The following is a 13,201-nucleotide window of genomic DNA, read 5'->3' as shown; positions in this document are numbered from 1 at the left end:
GGTGTAAAGGACGGCCGGAGCGTAAGGCAAACAACCTTACCGCCATCTATGAGCCAGTTGTCTAGATAATGTGGGACCCTCATCGTCTCAATCCTTTGGGCCTCCATGGCCTGTTGCAGGGATAGCTTTGCCTCTTTTTTTTTATTATTATTATTATTATTTAGTGTCAGCGTGGCCTGTTCCGAGTCATTCGTGATTCCTGGAATCCTGTCCATGTGAGAAAATGTTAATCTCGGCACTCCAAACACTATATTTTATTATCATATCGGAAAGTCGGTACTGTGTACATCTAGAAGGCACTGATGGAACTGATTTTCCGTTTTGATGGACTACGAATATGCACTATGGTTTTCTTTATGAGGTGGTACGTCGGATGTTGAACCGGAAATATATACAACGTACATTCGCTTCGTTGACGTCGGCATTTTGAAGTTAACTGCCAGTTCCGATTATTCCATTATTTTACAAAATAATTTTAGATTACAATGAGATTCAGGTTGGGTTTTCGTAACATGTAACGTTTTGTTGATTTCGTAGTAGGCCTAATCTGTCGAGTAGTCACCATTTTTCTTGCGAACAGGTGTATGACATTGGTCATACTAATTGTGTAAATATTAAAACGAACAGTATTTGTAATCAAAATGGTACGTGTTATTACATTACATATTCTTAACATGTCTGTTACGCCGCTAAACAGTTTTTTCTTGTGATACATTTCTGTTCTTCCTTTGGTCATAATTTAAATTCTGTATTTAGGTTCACACCCCTTTCCTGCTTTTGACTTCTTTATATCTTCGAATGTATGATAACATAAGTTATTAGCAAGTTGTTTATGTACGAATATTACTGTATAGTAATATATAGGTAACAAATAGGGTAATGCATAATTTTGTTATTAAGCAAACTTACTAATATATAGTTAACATTCTTTCTGTTATTTGAATACGGTGTCGTCGTGTTGTTCGTAATAGTTCGTAATAGTTATAGTTCGATGGTAATGTATGCCAGTCATCGAGGCAGAAGTTTGTTTACAGCCCCTTAACCAACAAGAACCATTCTCACCCACTTGGGCCTATCATTGAGTTTGTATCTTATTTAAGGTTACTGGTCAAAAAATAAATCATTCCAAAAAAAAACACAACTGATGTGTATAAATGTCAAGATGTTTATTAAATAAACCTAATATGTAGACTTATCACATGTGAAGGAATTTTAGCTCTGGAGAAAGTGTTAGTGCTAAGGTTTTCCATTCAGTACTTAACAGATATATCAAAAGTAATGCTTTATGCATTACCTTATGCATTGTAACAGTTGCAAGGCATTTACCGATCTGAGATAATGTGAATTAGTAACTATACTGTATAATCTGTTTTTTTGTGTGTTGTAGACTGATCAGCAAATGGACTGTGCATTAGATTTAATGAGACGGTTGCCTCCACAACAGATAGAGAAGAATTTGAGTGACCTAATTGACCTGGTACCAAGTCTCTGTGAGGATCTTCTGTCATCAGTTGATCAGCCTCTAAAGATTGCTAGAGACAGAGATATGGGCAAGGACTACTTATTATGTGACTATAATAGGGATGGAGATTCTTACAGGTGAGTATGCAAGTGAGATGCAGTAATAATTGGAATAAATAGTGTGGAAGTAATTGTCATTGGGGTTGTGTGAATTGCGCTAAAAAACAGCTGACTTCTTTCCAACTGACTCTTTTTTTCACAGACTCCCATAGAAAGCTGACTTGGTTGCCCCAGTTGTCTTCCTTATAACTAATCGGTACGGCCTGTGCAGACAGCCCCATTCATTGTTGTATGGTAACATGTTTACCAAGAAGTTCCCTAGCAGTGGCCATCTATTTTTGCTTATTAAGAATCTGCTGCCTAGCAACAGACTTTTTCCATTGACTGTTTGCTGCCATCGCCTAGAAATGAATGTTGTTTCAGATCCATCTGCTAGCAGCAGCTGTTTCTCTGGCTCCACAGTTCTTGAGTTGTCCAAATATGCCACAGTATTGATGAAGTTATGACTCCTTTTAATATCATTATATTCTTTTGATAGAAGTCATTATTGCCAATACGCTGATTTCTTAATTTGAGAAAAAAAATTGCTGTCAACTGTATGCAGTTAATTTTAATGATTAATGTTGGGCTAGAAGATTATTTTACTGTTAAAAAACTGGATTCAGTTGATGGAAATGTTAAACTTATTCTCTTCACTGCATTAATTTGCTTGGGAACAGTGGTAACAGATATATGATGATATTCATACCAAAAGAGTTGACAAATTAAGAGTCAATCAGAACAATCTTTTATTTCAACAGGTGAAAAAATTCAGAAACTTGATTATCAGTCTCTCATTCTCATGGAAGAACATACTCTGTTGAGGATGTTTGAGGAGGTGCTCAGGAAAATGTTTATACATAAGCCAGAGGGAATAACAGAAGAATGGAGAAGATTATATTAAAGGAGCTTCTTATTATTGTGCTCACTCACTTACCTTCTTGAGGAGCCACCAATTCTGCAGCTACTCAGGAACTTCCCAGCGTTTTATGGAACCCAAAGGTTCATTGCCATGTTTACAAGAGCCCTTTACTGGTCTCCATCCTGAGCCAGATTAATCCAGTGCATACCATCCCATCCTGTCTCTGCAAGATCCATTTTAATATTGTTCACCCACCTATGCCGTGGTCTATCTAGCAGTCTCCTTCCTTCCAGCTTTCCCACCAACATCGTATATGCATTCCTCTTCTCCCCCATTCATGCTGCATGCCCTGGCTATCTCATCCTCCTTGACTTGATCATTCTAATTATACTTGGAGAAGAGTACGAGTTATGAAGCTCATTGTGCATTTTTCTCCAACTTCCTGTCACTTCATCTTTCTTCAATTATTGTATTATATTGTTATTAAAACAAGAAGGAAGGCCGCGCCATAGCTCAAGTGGTTAGCCGCTGGCTTCCCACCGTGGCGGCCCGGGTTCGATCCCAGCGCTGGTCAAGTGGGATTTGTGGTGGACAAAGTGGCACTGGAGCAGGTTTTCTCCAAGTACTTTGGTTTCCCCTGCCAATCTTCATTCCACCAATTGATCCACAGTCACCCTCACCTATCATCTGGGGCTGGTACAATAGGCCAGAGTGGCTGCAGCACAAGGAACTTAGTCCCACCCCACTAGCAATAAAAAAAAAATAAAGGATGTTATGGATGCGACATAACACACATGGGGTATATAAAAGAAATACTCCCAGAAGATTGGTAGTAAATGCTCGATGGAAAAGAACTCTTTAAAAGCTTAAGTGGAAGGGTCTTAGAGAAACAGAGAATACTGACTTACACTTAGTGACAAAACCCATTTTGGAGCAGAGTGTCATGATGTAATGGCTATGGTTTGTTCATATTTGGTTTGGGGGTGGGTTTACACATTGCGAATTTTCATCTCAACATTGGTTATCCAGATAGATGTTATAGGTTTTCTTCATTTGATATTCCATGCTACTACCAATTTTAAAATTGCTAAAATTATGACTAGACCACTAGTATAGCCTGTTCACGTTAATGCTTGAATTTAAAATAAAACTGTTCTTGTTTATATATGGTTTTCATTTGTTTGTACTTCATCTCCCTTTGATTAGTTCATATAATAGAGAGTGAAGGCTACTGTGTATGTTCTTAAGAATTTCTTCCAACTGTGCATGATCTCAGGATAGTTGTGTTTTATTATTTTATACCATGCATATATACTGTGTCTGTTCAGTTTTGCCTTTTAATCAAGAGTATCCATACTATGTAAGATTTGAGGTTTTCACAACCGTGACTATGAAAAATGCCATCTTCTGGGATGTGGCGCCTTGTAGATATTGTGTAAACTGACGTTTCAGAGGTATGTATCGCCTCCATCTTCAGGGTATAAAAAATCTGTGAGCAGGTGGCTGCAGCAGATTATTTTTTGTTATACCCTGAAGATGGAGGCAATATGTTCCTCCAAAACGTCGGTTTACACAATATCTACACGGCACCACATTCTTCAGTATTAGTACTGTTAAGAATTATTTCAAAACAATAGATTATCACTAGAAAGGTGAGTTTTTTGTTTTGCATCATCTGGATGTTTTGTAGGTCTCCGTGGAGTAACACCTATGATCCCCCATTAGAGGATGGTTCAATGCCTTCAGAACGCTTGAGGAAATTGGAAATTGATGCAAATCATGCCTTTGATCAGTATAGAGAAATGTACTTTGAAGGAGGAGTGTCCTCAGTATATCTGTGGGATTTGGACCATGGCTTTGCAGGTACTATGTTATAATTTGTGATATTTATAGAGAATGGAAATTGTTATGTTTAGTTTTTCCAATATGAATTTTTGTGTTCATTTTGCACCTCTGACAAGCTGTGTTCAGACAGTTTCCAGACTGGCTGCCGTGTGATGTTACTGCAGTTAGTACAGAGTTCTTGTGCTAAATGAGGGTAGAAGACAGTCTGCTTGATTATGTGTCAGTTTCAAAACCATATTATGGTATGTCATTTGGAAATGATGCATTATGAAGTATTATCATGTGCTATGCTACTTGGATTTGTTTCTTATAAAAAAAATCAGAGTTAAAAACAGTGCTTGAGCATAATGATCTTTTACACACTAGGAGAAACTGCTGCAGAAATTTATGACATGTTAAAGACTTTCTTCTGAAGAGGAAACTGTGGACAGAACTAAAAAAAAAAGCAATTGAATAGTTATCAAAATTAAAAAGAGGCATGACTTCTGTTGAAGGTGCTCAATCTGTAGGAACTATTTTTTTCTGATGGTGGAATTGTGCATCAGAAAATTATTGCATAGGGACAAACTGTGAATCAGCATTTTCTCACAGATGTTATATGGCATTTACTGGAAGGTATATAGTGAAAACATTCTAAGACTTGGCATATTGAATATCAGCGTCTCCAGTGTTTCCATCTTCCTGTTCAGTTTGCTTTGTCTGCAAAAATTTATCGACAGAAATGGCAGTATTTGTTGGCTCCGAGCCTCAATACCCCTAGATCCAGCTCCTTGCAACTCCTTTTCTGTCTCCAAAACTGAAGTTAGTGCTCAGAAGAAATTTGAAAATGTCATGATCAGAGAAAAGTTCAGGTCTTTACTCATGGAGTTTAAATCACAGGAACTCTGTAAATGCTTACAGTAATGTTAGATTTGCTGGAGTCGCTGTTTCAGGTCACATGAGAAGCACTGTGAAATAGTTGCTAAATCTGTTGAGTATATAGAAAGGAACTCAAGTGAAGAAGTTGTTTAATTACATCATGTACATGATACTACCACATTATGTGTGATTCACCCACACTATAGTGACTTAATCCCTCAGTTCTGCTCCTATAGTACAGGGTGGGGCGCAGAAACTTCCTTTTCATGAAGACGCATTGTGAAGGGAGGGGCGGTCACAGAAAAGTGGGAATAGGCTTGGCGAATGCAGCAGACGCGGAAGTTTCTGTCTAATACCCCTCAGTAGGAAACGAGGTGGACGAGTGAGCAGTGTGTGTTCAAATCACAGGAACTCTGTAAATATTTACAGTAATGTTAGATTTGCTGGAGTCGCTGTTTCAGGTCACATGAGAAGCACTGTGAAATAGTTGCTAAATCTGTTGAGTATACAAAAAGGGACTCAGGTCAAGAAATTCTTTAATTACACCATGTACATGATACTACCACATTATGTGTGATTCACCCGCACTATAGTGACCTAATCCCTCAGGTCGCAGAAAAGTGGGGATAGACTTGGCGAATGCAGCAGATGCGGAAGTTTCTGTCTAATACCCTTCAGTAGGAAACATGAGGTGGACGAGTGAGCAGTGTGCTTTTGCTGTCGAAGCCTATTTTTCGAACAACCATTCCTACGTGGGAGTGCAGCGTGCGTTCCGTACTCACTTCGGAATTAAGCCCAGAGGTCCAGTTCCCGAGCGGAAATTGATTGTTTTGTGGGTAGAGAACTTTAGGACAACCGGGAGTGTGGTGAAAAAGTCATCAGGATGACAACAGACCATTACAATGCCAGAAAATGTGGAGGCAGTTCAACAGTCGATTTTGAGATCTTTTTCAAACCAGCTCTTGAAGAAATGGATCTAGGAAATGTCTGGTTCCAACAGGATGGTGCCACGGCCCACACAGCCTGAGCTTCGATGACAGTTTTGAGGGCAAAGTTCCCCGGATGGCTCATTTTGCTTCGAGGTGACATTCCATGGGCAGCGCACTCGCCTGATCTAACACTGTGTGATTTTTTTATGGGGATACCTCAAGGCACAGGTTTTTAAACATTGCCCCACAAACTTGCTTAAGCTGAAGAATGTTATTTGGCAGGAAGTAGCCCAAATTCCAATGCACATGTTGGAACTTGCAGAGGGGAACTTCAGAAAACGGTTGCATCAGTTGCATAGAGAACGGTGGCCACCACCTTCAAGATATTTTGTTTAAAACTACATGATTTAAAACTTTAAAGTATGTTCTTTCATTAGTTAAATATAAATTTTGTCTATCAGCAATAATTTTTCTTTTATTCACCTTCAAAAGAAGGAAGTTTCTGCACCCCACCCTGTAAAATGTAATAAAATCTCATTTATAATTGAAATATCTGGGAAACACTGTGCTTATAGGACTAGACACTGGAGCTTTAAATATAATAGGAAAGAGTGATTGAACATTGCTATAAAAATTGTTTCAGAAGTGATGATGTTATGTGCTATGAAAACAGTATTAACTGTTTCTGTTCACGGTGATTAACGTTAATATTACAGTCTTCTGGGATTCAGTGCTGTGTAGTTGGTAGATTGGTGAGAACATTCCAGCTTTCACGACTGTGGAGGCAGCAAGTTCCTCCAAACATTAATACCTATCTGCAAAAACATAGTGTGGCATGTCTTGAAAGACCGTAAGAACCTCCAATTCTGCATGTACTCTTAATATTCATCACGATGATAATCTCAATTCTTAATAAATGTTCATTGAAATAAACTGAAATTTAAATTTCAAAACAGTTGGGCTCAAATATTTGATGGGGCATGATTTTCTAACTGTTATAACTGAATCTGATGGAGTAGCCATCAACAATGTCCATTTTGTGAGAATATAATAAACCACAGTGACTGTATCTCACATCTTTCTTTCATTTTAATTGATTTTTTGTTATGATTTAAAGGTTGTCTCGACTGAGTGTGATGCTAGGGTGGATTATAAGTTCTCAAGTTGTCCGACACATACAGAGCTGAAAGTGTTGCAGTTGTTCCATCACTTCCAAAGAGACATTAGTTTTCTTTGCTTTCAGGTGTTATTTTAATTAAGAAAGCAGGTGATGGCTCAAAGAAAATTAAAGGATGTTGGGATTCTATTCACGTAGTTGAAGTTCAAGAGAAGACTAGTGGACGCAGTGCTCATTATAAGCTTACATCTACAGCCATGTTATGGCTACAGACAAACAAACCTGGTTCTGGAACCATGAATCTTGGGGGTAGTCTAACAAGACAAGTAAGTATCTCAGTTGGGATTCAAGAACTCTTATATTATACAAGCTGGAAATAGATTCAGGATCTTGAAGCTTATTTCATTAAAGCAGGTATACATGTCATTTATAGTAGGATGGTAATTTTACACTTTTTTGGTTCCTATGAGGACTGTGCTGTATTGAATTTGGAAGCTTATACAAAGGTCAGATAAAAAATAGTGGCAACACTTCTATAGTTCTGAAATCACTTTATTATCCGAGGTAAACACACATTCCTTCAATATAAGTGCCCCCCATGTGTACCACCTTCTGCCAAATTTGTGGAAGGCATCGTACACCATCAGCTTGTCCACATCTGTTGATGTCCAGAAGTGACCACCCTGCAGCACAAATAATCTCCTCTCTTGTGCTGTAATGTGTCCCTTGCAGTGATTCTTTCAGTTTGGCAAAGAGCTCATAATTGCATGGACTCATATCGGGTGAGTATGGCGGGTGTTGCAGTATCTCCCATCGCCAGCAGTGAAGATCCTTGACAACATCAGCAGTGTGAGCCCTTGAATTGTCATGAAGGATGATGGGGTTCGTTGCCAACAAATGTCGTCGCTTTCTCCTGAGTGCTGGATGAAGATGATTATGCAGGAAATTGCAATAGTAGGCAGCGTTTACTGCCTGTCACTGCAGTACCGTGTGGCGCAGTATCACTCCATCAGTGTCATATGCCACAATGAACATCACCTTCATATTACTCTGTGTAGGGTGCACTTTCTTGGGACGAGGAGAGGCAAGATGCTTCCATTCATTGATTGTTGCTTCAAGTGCGGTTCATATGAGCGAGCCCAAGTTTCATCCAGAGTGATGATCCTTCCAAGGAAGTCGTCACATTCCCTCTGGTACCGGTCCAACAAGTCCTGTGCGGTTGCATAACGTTGCCATTGTATGGGGTACCCAACGTGCTGCAATTTTGCAGTATCCAAGAATACTGTGCAGAATGTGGAGCACGGTTTTGTGACATACGCCTACCTCAGCAGCTAACTCCCACACAGCCCATTGACAATTGACATCTGACAAAGAAGCAGGAAGCTGAATTGTGTGGTTGTCAACATGGGGTCATCCTGAATGGCATCCTTCCCTAACGGAACAATTTCACCCATCATGCCACTCTATAATATGGCAAAGCAGCATCACCACATGCTTCTTGCAGTCCCTGATAACAGGTTTGTGCACTATGACCTCATGCAACTTAAATTTTTATCGAGGAGAATTCTTGTTTCATAAACATGTTGTTGGGGTGCTTGAACTGGGCTCCGGCACTTCAAGGCGATGCACAATGCAACTCAATGAAACACAACCAAAGCCACCCACTGCACTACTTCAACTGAACTTCTGCTATCAGCTACAGACGGCACTAGTCCCGCCTGACGCACATCTTTCATGTTATAGCAGTGTTGCCACCACTTTTTATCCAACCCTTGCAGTTTATTTCATTCTTCTTCTATGTTGGTAGTTGATTGTTGTATAGAAAGCTGATATGGTAGGCATCGTAACAAGTGATAAATTATCTCGGTTAAGCATGAATAAAGGAAGGAGAAGGCAGGAGGCAGTAATTGTTTGATCACCTTTATGAACACTATGCAGCTATGGGAGGAGGTTTTCCTGTGCAGGGGGTGAGTTTCACTGTGAAGTTTCTCAAACTTTACATGACGCAACTGAATAAATCCAAGAACAGATAATGCAAGTGTTTGGAAACAAGGCACTCAGAAAGATACATTAACCTGAAAGTATAAAGAAATGAGAAATTTATGATACTAGAAAACAAAGTACTTTGTGATTTGTACAAATCAGGGAGTTTAAGGACAGAGATACCTAAGATAATGATATGATGGTCTGTACAATTAGCATGGATCAGGCAAGGAATGCTTACAGAATTTTGGTGTGGATACCTCTTTGAAAATAATCATTTCGAAGTCTTACAGCCCATAGCAGTGGCCATGTGATTTGAGACATGCCCTGTATTTGACTGCTTGAACATTGGGGGCATGTGTTTGAATCCCGCTGAGGCCATAGATGTTTACATTTTTTCTTTGTTTTTGTCATTCTCTGTAGGTAGAGAGCACGTTGGGCTGATCCTCCCATCCACAGAGTCCTACCAAATGTCTGAAAAGATTCCTAATTTCAGAAATTAATTCTGAATTTGAAGCTGCTAAAGGTCCTATCCCTATAGGTCACATTAAGATCTTTTTTTGGTATCGCACACATTTAATTAATTACATTTCTGACTTTTGCAATGTGATACCTGCATTTGCCATAAATGAACACCACTATTATCCTTTATTAGCTGCATGTCAGTTTTATGCATTGATGTGTTGTGTGGTTCAGCTGGCTGAGTGTTGAATTTTTCCAGTGCTACAGGGTGGGGTGCAGAAACTTCCTTTTTGTGAAGACGCATTGTGAAGGGAGGGGAGGTTACAGAAAAATGGGGATAGGCTTGGCGAACGCAGCAGTCGCAGAAGTTTCTGTCTGATACCTCTCAGTACGACATGAGGTGGATGAGTGAGCAGCGTGCGTTTGCTGTCGAAGCCTATTTTTCGAACAACCATTCCTACGTTGCGGTGCAGCGTGCGTTCCATACTCACTTCAGAATTAAGCCCAGAGGTCCGGTTCCCAACTGGAAATCGATTGTTTTGTGGGTAGAGAACTTCATGACAACTGGGAGTGTAGTGAAAAAATCATCAGGATGACAACGGACCGTTACGATGCCAGAAAATTTGGAGGCAGTTCGGCGGTCAATTTTGAGATCTCCAAGACACTCCGCTCGCAAACATGCAGTCGCCCTAGACATATCCAATTGTTCAATGCGTCGAATTCTTCACGAACATCTTAATTTACATCCCTATAAGATGGTTATTGTGCAAGAATTGTCACCACGTGATTTCCAGAACCGAATAACGGCATGCAAAACATTATTGGAAACTTTACCCCCTGACACATGTGTTTTCTTTAATGATGAGGCACATTTTCACCTATCCGGATATGGCAACAAGCAGAATATGCGCTATTGGAGTGGTATAACAATCCCAGAGAGCTCCATGAGAGGCCACTTCACAGTGATAAGGTGACAGTATGGTGTGCGTTGTTGATGGAGTTATTGGCCTTTATTTTTTTGAAGAAGACAGTCATGCAGTTACTGTCAATTCGCAGCGGTATGTGGACATGATTAAAAACTTTTTCAAACCAGCTCTTGAAGAAATGCATCTAGGAAATGTCTGGTTCCAACAGGATGGTGCCACGGCCCACGCAGCCCGAGCTTCGATGACAGTTTTGAGGGCAAAGTTCCCCGGACTGCTCATCTCGCTTTGAGGTGGCATCCCATGGGCAGCACACTCACCTGATGTAACGCCCTGTGATTTTTTTTATGGGGGTACCTCAAGGCAGAGGTTTTTAAACAACACCCCCACAAACCTGCTTCAGCTGAAGAATGTTATTCGGCAGGGAGTAGCCCAAATTCCGGTGCACATGTTGGAACGTGCAGAGGGGCACTTCAGAAAACGGTTGCATCAGTGCATAGAGAACAGTGGCCACCACCTTCAAGATATTTTTTTTTAAAACTACATGATTTAAAACACTAAAGTATGTTCTTTCATTAGTTAAACATAAATTTTGTCTATCACCAATAATTTTTCTTTTATTTGCCTTCAAAAAAAGGAAGTTTCTGCACCCCACCCTGTATTTAACCCTTAACCCCCAGTTTAAATATAGCACGTAGACCTGTAGAAGTGGGAGTTCTAAAATCCCCTTTTCCCTGAAAATAAACTGTTGTCTTAGAACCTGTAGTATGAGAAGATTTGGAACTCATATTTGTGGATGAGAAAGGTTAATGAGTAGTGAAAAATCAAGATGGAGCACACATTTCCACGTCATAGTTGGTTGAGGCACTATGCTACATGCTGGATGGTCATGGGTTCAAGTCCTAGTAAGGTGGATTTTTTCAGTTGACCTAAACCTTCCAGCTGCACTGTGTCCCTGGTGTCAACTCAGCCTCTAACAGAAATGAGTACTAGGAATCTTTCTGAGGGGTAAAGAGCAGCTGTCATGTAAGGCTGACAACCTTACCGCCATCTGTGAACCGATTGTCTAGAGAAAATGTGACAGCCTCGACGTCTTACAGCCCTATGGGCCCTATGGTCTGTTACAGGGATAGCTTTTCCTTTTTTCAGTTTATCTTGAGTTCAGTCTAGATAATTTTGATGATGGTTTGAAGGTTGAGAATGATGCCAGTGTGAGTGAGGCATCGCCACACATTGCCAACATCGGACGGATGGTAGAAGAAATGGAAAACAAGATTCGCAATACGCTCAATGAGATTTATTTTGGAAAAACCAAGGACATTGTGAATGGGCTGCGTAGTGTTCAGCCTTTGGCAAATCAGCAGCAGCAGGATGCATTGCGACAGGATCTTGCACTAGCACTCTTGAGGAGGCAAGCTAAGGGAGAAACCAATTGAAATAATGTGGCGAAGTGGCCAGCAAGCCAATAAACTGAATAAATCTGCTCGGCGTGTATGACGTGAAGTTAACTTTTCTTTCGAGCATACTAGTGCTGGCAACTGTAAATAACTAAAATGCCCACATTATTATGGATATGAAATTCTGATTAATGGAATTGGGTATCTAGTAGTACAGATTGCTTATTCAAATTTGACAGAGGTTTCAGAATTGTAAGATAAAACCTTAAACTACCTCTCCAAGGAATCTAACTTAACATAACTATTGACATGCAGAATGTTAAAGCTTCCAGGCTGTTGTTACATGCTTAAAACTCTGGGCATATTAGTTAGAATTTGCTAGCACAAGTGTTTGAGTATAAATCACTTCTCCTTGTTCAGAACTGGCATGTCTTCAGTGCATATTGTTAATGGTGCATTTGTTGAAAGTGTCTTATTTTCTATCCAGCTTAAAAAAGAAATATGTGTACATACATTGTGTTGTCAGATGTTGCTGAGAGGGCCCTAAATAATGACATCCATACTGGTTTAGTAGTGGCATATATGTCTGTCTTCCGCACTCATATTCCTGGGAAGCCATTGCTGATTCCCAGTGCATTCAGCTAAGTCGTGTACTGATGTTGAACGTCGTTAAATTACCATCTTGTTTGGTGCTGTCATTTTTAAGCTCATTTTCTTAAGTACAAGGTGTGGCAATAAAGAAGNTAAATCTGTTCAAATGCATGAATTGCCACTGGCTGATGCATTGTTTTCATCATTAAATGCTAGGGTATGAAGTTTTCAGAACTGTGTTTCATTTACATTTTCTGGATGATGGTTTCTTAGCCCTTTAATTTTTACGATTACTTGGTGTCATCCTTGCTGCAGTAATTATGAGGCTTCGATTTCAATAAACATCATATTTGGCCTACAACACAGATAATTTACCATAATATACCTTCATCATACAATGCAAATTGATAAGAATTTTTGAAGTTAGTAATAATAATCTTTTAATTGTAATGTTATGGTTACAGGAAGAATTGATGGCTTTCTCTGTTTGATTTATCTCTTTACAAGAAAAGTTATAGTTGCTTTCATCATATGAACAAAGATAGCATCTTTTGATGACTGTTCTGAGGTGCAGCAAATGTAAATACAAAGACATCCTAGGCAAACAGTTAGGGGACATAATCTGTGTGCATACTCTACTTAAACCATATATGTAACATATGCATATTCATCGA

General features: G+C 39.6%; 1 protein-coding gene across 2 annotated transcripts; it reads left to right on the top strand.

The window, feature by feature from the left end:
- Positions 1 to 362: 362 nt before the first annotated feature.
- LOC111863178 (F-actin-capping protein subunit beta) lies at positions 363 to 12,673 on the top strand. 2 transcript variants are annotated; one of them, XM_023849238.2, is made up of 5 exons: positions 363 to 496; positions 1,388 to 1,599; positions 4,113 to 4,285; positions 7,298 to 7,497; positions 11,733 to 12,673. In XM_023849238.2, the coding sequence occupies exons 2-5, from the start codon at positions 1,400 to 1,402 to the stop codon at positions 11,973 to 11,975; spliced, it is 816 nt and encodes a 271-aa protein (XP_023705006.1). In that variant the 5' UTR covers positions 363 to 496; positions 1,388 to 1,399; the 3' UTR covers positions 11,976 to 12,673. The 2 variants fall into 2 exon arrangements, with proteins under 2 accessions (XP_023705006.1, XP_023705005.1); XM_023849237.2 differs by having other exon boundaries at positions 363 to 644.
- Positions 12,674 to 13,201: the final 528 nt, after the last annotated feature.

This window comes from Cryptotermes secundus, unplaced genomic scaffold (genome assembly GCF_002891405.2).
Source record: "Cryptotermes secundus unplaced genomic scaffold, Csec_1.0 scaffold339, whole genome shotgun sequence".
NCBI lineage: Eukaryota > Metazoa > Arthropoda > Insecta > Blattodea > Kalotermitidae > Cryptotermes > Cryptotermes secundus.
The sequence above is the reverse complement of the archived record's forward strand: the minus strand, read 5'-3'. Positions and strand labels throughout refer to the sequence as shown.